At 38.4% G+C, this 8,753-nt stretch overlaps 1 protein-coding gene across 4 annotated transcripts in view; it reads right to left on the bottom strand.

The window, feature by feature from the left end:
* The window catches only part of LOC108630648 (neuroligin-1), a 141,434-nt gene that overhangs the window by 96,561 nt on the left and 36,120 nt on the right, over positions 1-8,753 (bottom strand). For all 4 annotated transcript variants that reach the window (XM_026818475.1, XM_026818481.1, XM_026818469.1 and 1 more), the window contains 4 exons: positions 7,452-7,640; positions 5,744-6,000; positions 4,737-4,883; positions 1,946-2,370 (listed from right to left, as the gene is read on the bottom strand). In XM_026818475.1, the coding sequence (XP_026674276.1) occupies positions 1,946-2,370; positions 4,737-4,883; positions 5,744-6,000; positions 7,452-7,640 (1,018 nt within the window). The remainder of the gene's footprint in view (positions 1-1,945; positions 2,371-4,736; positions 4,884-5,743; positions 6,001-7,451; positions 7,641-8,753) is intronic.

Genomic DNA, 8,753 nt, shown 5'->3' with positions numbered 1-8,753 from the left:
CTTTAATCATCATCGAAATATGAGATACTTGAAACAGAGAAATGGGAAATTAAATTAAGATGTAGAAAGTTTATGGCTTCATATTCTGAATATGATCTTTTCCAAGTTTTTATCGTTATTCCCTATTTTGTTCGAACAAATTGAGAGTATTATTTACCACGTGAAAAGTGAAATATCTGATTTCACAATTTTACCCGAATATCGAATGGCTCGGCTTGGGGTGAAATTGTATTTGCATGGGAATTGCCTTGCGTATTAGTCTGAAAAACTAACCATCCCAAATGTTAGTCCAATTAAAAACGTTATCCGAGTTTTAATAGCGCAAATATTGCATCGAAAGCAAAGTAAAAAACGAACAATAGATCAATCAGACCATCAATCTTTTTATCAAATTGTGTATCAACCTTTCTAATAGTCTGTAACGCTGACCAAATGTTAAATCGAAAATTAAAGTCACCCGTAATGGCAAATAAAATCAGGGCAGTTATCTGCGAGCTTTATCAGAGCTATCTTCTTTAACGATAATTACACAGTTTTATGAACCTCTTAGTTTCTTAAGACTTCGAGCAAAGAGCTAGGATTAAATTTATTGTTAATTTCATAGAAATTGACTTTCCAACTATACGAGCAAAAAAAAAATAAGAAACCAAGCGAACCAGGTCAAAAAACTTTTTTTTAGATCATTACTTTAAGCAAACTTTTAAGCTGCGTTTGCACTATACAGCTATTATAAGTTACATAACATGTTAGAAATGCAGGAAACAAAATGTTATACAACATAGTGTTATATAACATTTTGTGTTGTACACACAGTAGAATATGTGTTATTATAACAAATTCAGTGTGTGCAGACGTAGCTTTACTTATTGATTAGATGTCTCGCAAACACGACGTATTTCTATATTACAAGGGTGCAACCAAGATGAATTTTATAACAACCTAATCGTTCTTCAAAAGGCCATCCTTCAAACATCGTAATTTACGTACCCCGTTTTTGCACCCCGGTAATACAAGACGCTTACTTGGAATATACATCCTGACCTCAGAACACGACAATTCTCCGCAAGACACCCGATACGCAAACATTTTCCATTATTCCTCGCAGCTACCAAAGAAACCCCGCTCAATATCGCGCACGAAACGACCCACTATCCATCCAACTACTTCTCGGCGAATCCAATCTCCAAACGGAAGCTCGAGCTTCGGCCCCGAACTCCCGTCTCTAGAGTAAGCAAAGTACAAAGTGTGGCCTCGATGATGGCACAAACAAACAAGAAGTAATTTCGTGTGCGGTGATTAATCAAGAGCGTAGAAAAGAAGCATTTCTTATCTTAATTTCTTGTAAAAAGTTCGCTGACGCTGCGCGTCATGTAGCGTAATGAGGGACACTATATAGGTCGAAATTAATTTTCTTAAATAGACCCGTATTGATGGATACATTGTCTTGTGTATTTTCCATTTCTATAAACATTTTTACTACTCTACGCAGTTCTTCACTTTCAAAATCGCGATGGGCGTTAATTAATACTTTTTTCGAGGACGAGATATCTCGTCATCATTACGTCGCTTATGTGATGCTATGGAGCGTATACAAAATAGCACTTTATGTAAGGTATCTTATATTAGTAATTGTTAATTAGTTATTGGTTACATTTTAAATAGAAACTCTAGTTTGTGGACATTGGATAGTTAATGGAAAATGATCGAAAATGGCACGAAATATTGTTATCTTTATTTTGTATGAAATGCTTCAAAATATAATATGATAGATGCAGGGTAATAAGGATACACACAGAAGGATATATGCAAGATATTTTAGTTTATAGCTTCACATAAAAGAAATTGTTACGTGAAATATCTCGTCCATAATAACGAGAAAATTTAATATTTTACAACGAATATTTTATTTCAAATACAATAGAAAGTAATAGCGACGAAGACTTACCCACGTCTGACGAAGTTCGCCAAGTAATGAACCAGCAGCTTCGACAAGTTCTCATCAGCCAAGGTGTAGTTGGCCTGGGCGACTAGAACAGGCATCAATTCTCCTCGAAGAAGCGGTACGCCCAAGAGGAAAGGCACCTCCTCGCCCTTCTGGCTCGGACGGTCGCCGAGTTGGAAATGAAGGAAGTAACCGCGACCACCGGAGGCGGAATGGAGCAACGCCAGTCGTAGAAGAGGAGCGGCAACCTGGCCGTCGCCGAGCAACGATAGGAGGCCTTCGCAGATCGCCAAAGGACTCTGTTCACCCCTTTCCCAATCCGTGTACTCGTTGCGGAGGGTCGAATAGATCTCGTGAAGGTGATAACGATAGGTGTTTCGTACGTACGTGCGCAAAATCCGGTCCCTTCTGGTCTCGTTTAGACCATTCTACAACCATATCGAACGAATAATTGATACACTTTGTCTCACAGCTTTAAATTAATAGAATGTGTGGTATTTTCTTGCATATTATTCAATTTACCATTTGTTATTTTTTTTAAACACACTTTTTGATTAACTTAAGGATAATTAGTAATTTAATAAAATAAGCATTACAAAGAGAAGCAAAAATCATAGCTGCTAAGCCTTAAAAAACTACTTTTATATCGAAAAGAGTTTTTTTTGTAGGAAATGAAGACCTAAGTCTTGCCTTTTGTAGAAGACCCGAAGGACTTGAAGACCCGAAAAATCTTTTAATACAAGTCGACCTTTTTAGTTCCACATTTTCTACTGGTTTCACAAGCTTATCGATGAAACAGCAAGAAACGTAAAAATGTACCAACGAATGTTAGAAAAGCCACGTAAGTACCCTAGATCCTTAAATGATTCATTATTTAAAATTGTCACGCTTCTTCGTTTGAAATGGAAGTCCAGCTTGTTTACCAATATTCCGATGATTTACTTGAAAGTCGACAAACGTGGTTCGATTTGCAATTCAAGATGGTATAATTAAAGGTCTTTAACCGCAAATTAACGTGCGCGTGCACCAAGAGGGATCCAAGCGAGGTCATTTCACGTCCCGGAATTATTGCCACCACTGTATATGCAAATGAACAATAGAAACGGGATCGCGAAACGTCCGATCATTATCGAATTGTCAAGGAACCGCGGAAACACGCTTTAGCAAGACGCCCGTCGACCGTGACCGTCGGATTGTCGATAATGTCCGAGTTCGAATCGACGCGGTAGTCATGCCATTTTGCAACCGTGCGCCCGTTAATTAGTAATTTATTGGATTCGGGTCAATTAGCAGCGTGTGCCATGTACGCACCATTCGTTCGCGTTTCATCAAGCCCCGATTAAAAATAATTTAATACAGTTACAGTTCATCTACGTCAATTTTTTCACAAAACTCTCTGTTCCAGATTCCATTCCAAATTATAAAGAGAGATTTTACAAAAAAGAATATCAGTAAAAACTGCCAAGTACTATCGTTTTTACAAACGTATCAATAATTTATTTATTATTATTAATAATACATAAAGTGCATACCAAAAAAAAAAAAAATGGAACAAATGACTTAATTATAGATGAAAACAAAAAGAAATCTAAAGTTACTTGGATTATGTTATAACGTGGTATTGTTGGCGATGATTCCTTTTATGACAGGAATTCAGCTTTGAAAAATATCGATTTTGCTATCACGTTTATTAACAGACAGTTAGTCTGTTTTAATTGGTTTAAAATTTCCATACGGGGTACGTCGTTTTTGTACGAATGTAAGTCTAGAATTTCGACAGGAAGTGTAAATGTTGAGGAGTACGAAAATTACGTCACTTAAGACATCGTGAACAAACGTCAGGCAGGAAGCGAGTTCGCTCAAGCGTTGACATATTTAACCAATATAGAATGGCAGCATAGTTTATGTTTGAGCTATTAAAAGATGCGGATAGATCCATATGTTTCGCTGCTATTTTTAAAAATCTGCGTTCGATACAGGAGTGTACAGTTGGTGTGGTGACCAATACAACTAAACTCGAAATGAGGACGAGCAAACCTGCGGAACAGCAGCTTGAGAGTTTTGACATCTACGAAGAGCTTATTTAGATGTATAAATAAGACTGATGGTTTCATACCAAAGATTTATGATAAAGCGGAAGTGATTTGCAAAAGATAAAGGAGAAAATTGTACATCCAAGTCACGGACATCGTCAACGTTATTTAGAACGATTCCGTCTAGAATCTAGAAAATGAATTGTGTTTTAAACTGTGTTTCTTACGAATAAAATAGACGACAAAACATTTATCAATGTTAAGCTATAGGTAGTTCCTTATTTAACTAAGCACCAGATTGATAAGTTATGAGATCGTTTTGTATTTTCCTGTAACATACTGGGTTGTCAATGGAGAGAGTTTTAAGTCACCTGCATACAGTAGATAATTGTACGAGTGGAAAACTGAGGAGATAAAAAGTTTTAAATGAGATTCTTCAGGCACTTCGAATGTAACTTTAATAGCTTGAATGTGTTAAAATAAATCTATTAGTATGTTTATATAGTAATGAAATAATTTTGTTAATTAGATTATATCTTATATGTACTTCATATTATTTCATTACAGTAACAAACATATATTTACTGTATTACATTATTATTAAAACCTAAAACTGACTGAAAAATGCGTCAAATTTTGTCTGTGGTACAACCTCGTAAAAGTGAATAAACTATAACCGTCGGATTCAAAGGCCGTACGTACACTGTTTCGTCGAAGAACTTGAAGCCCGCCAGCTCGATTTATTTACGCTTTCCGCTTACCTGTAGATCCTCGTCGGTGAGGTTCACCCAGGCTTCCTCGGACGTCAGACCGAGCAGCAGGTCTCGTTCTCCGAAGTTAGCGAACTCGGTACCTGGACCCGGTACTAGGGGCATTAGTCCCGACGACGAAGCAGTTGGCTGGAAATTCTTGACAACAGAAAGGAGAAAATACCACGTTCAACGACGTACCATGGTAGAAATCGATCACGAGTCTCTCTGCCTCTCTCTATTTCTACCTCCCTCTCTGCCTTCTCTCTGTCTCTGTGCAATTAAGACGACGACGGTCGCAAAAGGGAAGTTGCGGGCAACTATCGATTTCCTAAGCTAGGCTCCGATTGCCGAGACTCGCTGGGATAATTGCAATTACACCGTATACTTTATGGCTTTTAATTAAAAGTTCACTGACGAGGAATCTTGCTACCACCGCGCCGATACACTTTCTATCGAACGATTTTCGAGACAGGGGGGGAGAGAGAGAAAAAGAGAGTCGATCGATTAATGGTAGGATCCGGCACTTTATACTACTGGCTTTCGTAGCTCGACATCTGTCAGTCGGTTGTCGGTTCAATTAGCAAACTCATCGCTTACCCGTCGTGTAGTCGTCCACTATCCTCGCGCGACCAAAATGTCTGACGACCCGATTCTAAACGCGGTGACCGCGATTTTTGTAAATTATTCAAGGTATTTTGAGCCAGCGTATATTGGATTAATGGACAAAGATAATTGGAATTTTGAATATGCTCTGTTCAGAAATATTTACGAAAAAAATAGATAAATGTAAGACATAAATACGTGGAAGCATATTTTAAACATACAAGTGGTTAAAGAATCAATATAAGACTGAACTTTAAAAATGTGAGCGAAAAAGGAAGAGATGGCTTCATATTACATTTAGAAAAGAATGTAGCTGGTAGGTATATGTATACATACATATACCCTCCGTAAAAGGAAAATGAAAGAAGAGGATGAAACGGGAGAAACGGAAGGATTTTATGAACGTCTGGTACCTGATTGATCGGCAGAGGCATGACCGTCCCATCGGCGAAAGGAGCAAATCCCGAAGTGAATCTCGGCGGATCCAACTTCACGGCGAGAAGCTCTTCCAGACTCCTTAAACGAAGGCACGGTGCGATATCGTCAGCCTCAACGTCACCAGAGCATCCGGTCTGATCAGCGACGCGACGTTTCACCATTAACGGATCACGCTGCAAGGCCCACGGTGACAGAGCAGAACCACCGAGTAAAACCACTTTCTCGACCAACTCTGTAATGCCAAAGATATCGCACGATATAATACGATATGTACGTAGTGACTTATTTATACAACAGATTGTCATTATGCCTGAGATGGTTTATCCCTGTTTCCATACGTATCATCTAGTTAATTCTTGTATTTTTCATAACGCTTATTTCGTATGTATGGAATGTGTACACGAAAACTACTGTACTTGAATGAAAATGAATCGTATTGTATATGTAGAAGTAGCATTAATGTTATTTCATTTCTGAGCGGGACTCGAGATATGAATTTATTTCAGCAACCGAAAAATATTCAACTCGTCGTCTTACAAGTGAGGAGCGTTCGCGATCCAAGAATACAGAAACATTAGGGTTGAACTCGAGCAGAAGGATACGAGAGGGTTAAAACGCATTGTGGAAGGGCATTAAGAACGACGCGAGGTGGGTTCGTTAGCAGAATGAAGGTGCAATCTAGGAATGCGGTACGATCCCTACACTTCCCTCTCCTCCCTATCCTCGGTCGCGTTCACCCCGGCGGGCTCTGTTACCCTTATTCTCTGTCCCGAGGAGGTCTACACTCGAGGAAGCTTGTTAAGGTCTCTAGTGGCCGTCGACGACGGAGACGGCGATGACACCGTCATCGTCGAGGAATATCCCCTCGACCGTGCTTCCCACGCGTGTGTCCTGATATCTTTGACTTTCCGACGAAACAACCTACTCAAACCATATACTTAAAAATTATCCGTAGAAATGTAGTAAGTTTCATAAAAACTTTTGAGTAGTGATATATTTCTGCAGAGTGAACGTCAACCGCGTTGAGTGCAATGTCTAGTTTCGAGAAACTGGTGACGTTTGGAACGGTATCCGCTTTCGAACGTGTTTCTTGAGATAGTTTGATAATGGAGTTGCCCGTGTATGAGTGTACACAGAATGATAAGGTATTCCGAGTACTGCTAATAGACAATTTTCGTACATACGAAAATGAATTAAGCGGAAAGCGAAATTCATTTTGAAATTATAAGATATACCACAGTAGTGGCTGAATCTTATCATAATGTAACCTGCATTTTGTTTATTAGAAATAATACAGAACCATATTTTCAATTGGATTAATATTTTATTTTATGTACATTTTGTGCATACAGAGTATCCACACTAAAATGATACAATCCTATTAACCATAGATTGAACGGATTCAGTATAAATTTCTGTACATCTATGAAGTTTTGAGATCGTCGAAAAAATTTCTTAATCTCTCTTGATTATTATAATGCCGACTAAAAGATTTGTCATTGACGCATGGTTTTTTCCACAAGAGCACACGTTTGATTCGTACGACACGGTTTGGCCACAATTGATATATTATATTATGCGATAAATAGAACTATTATTATTGTACCCATTTTATTGATGTGATATAAATGAAATTATTGTAAGTAAAATGTAAAAGCAAATAGATAATAAATCAAGGCTTACCTTTGGCCATGGGTGAGACGGCTAAAAAATTAGCGAGGGCGGCTCCAGTTCCGTAACCAAAGAGCGTCACCCGTTTGGGATCGCCGCCAAAAGCATCCAGATTTTCCTCTAACCAATGAAGGCCTGCTACTAAGTCCATCAAACCGTAATTTCCTTGCGCACTCCCCTTCGAGCCTGTTTTAAGGAAACCTGCAACAAATTAATATTTGCCCTATGAAATCTTGCTCGAATTACAATCACTTATTCATACAAAGGGGAATTCACGTGGAATAACCAGGACCGTTGAATAGTTTCTCCAGTTACATTGAAACTAGATATGATTCGTATAGTTTGCTGGCGAAGCAGTGCTCGCGTGTTTCGAGCCTCTGTTGTTCATTCAGTCACTGCTGTGAAACGTTATCAAGCTTGTACTGTTAAAAATTTTACGATTCGAAGTCTTATCAAAGTAAAGAATTATGGAATGCGGAAGCGTATTTACAAAACACAAATCTTTGCGTTTTTATTGTGCTTTTCAATATTTTAAAATTCTGCTTTTGTATAATTTAGTAGATCAGAACAACATAACTGAGAAAAGAGGACTTTAAACTCTGGCAAAAAACGAAGAATTCACGTTGACTTATTTTAATACAATATACATGAATCGTCAATACAGCAAAAATTATTTATCTCGGTTTTAATCACGCAATTTGTTTCTTGAAGAATCGTTAAATTTCTCCGTGTGTGTCGAGTGACGTACGTAAAAGGTTTGAAAAATTTCTGTGGCTACGTCATCATGCAGAGTTCCAACGGGTGTCAGAAACTTTAGCGTACAATGTGTGCGCCGCTTAAATAAATTCCCGCGGTTTAGGTGGTGGTCGACGACGATGCGTCGCTTCATAGTTATGATGAAAATTTAACCAAGTCCGAGCGGTCGCCGTTTTAATTCGAGTCAGAGGACGCCAGAGAGACGGTTAATCCTGGCCACGGTGAATGCGAAGTGTCTTATTGCGAGCATAAAACGATTCTTTATGCTTCTTCGCGCGCAACGTCGTTTTACGAGAGACTTCGAATAATATAGTGACGCGCGCTTCTTCGCCTGTAACGCCATTGGCCCACAGAATTGCTACGGACATTGCCAATGCTGCAGTCACAGTTTGTTGACTCCTCGATACTTCATTTTTTTTCTATGTAGGAGCAGAAACCGATCGAAAGATTGTTGAAAGGAACTTTAACTTTGTAAGAAGTCAAACATACTTTCAAAGTACTATTACTTGCTTTAAAATGAAAATAGTATGTATATTTTTAGCTGAAAGACAAATACTT

Source organism: Ceratina calcarata, unplaced genomic scaffold, assembly GCF_001652005.2.
Source record: "Ceratina calcarata isolate Rehan_Ccalc_2016 unplaced genomic scaffold, ASM165200v1 scaffold143, whole genome shotgun sequence".
Taxonomy (NCBI): Eukaryota; Metazoa; Arthropoda; class Insecta; order Hymenoptera; family Apidae; genus Ceratina; species Ceratina calcarata.
This window is presented reverse-complemented; position numbering and strand designations above follow the sequence as displayed.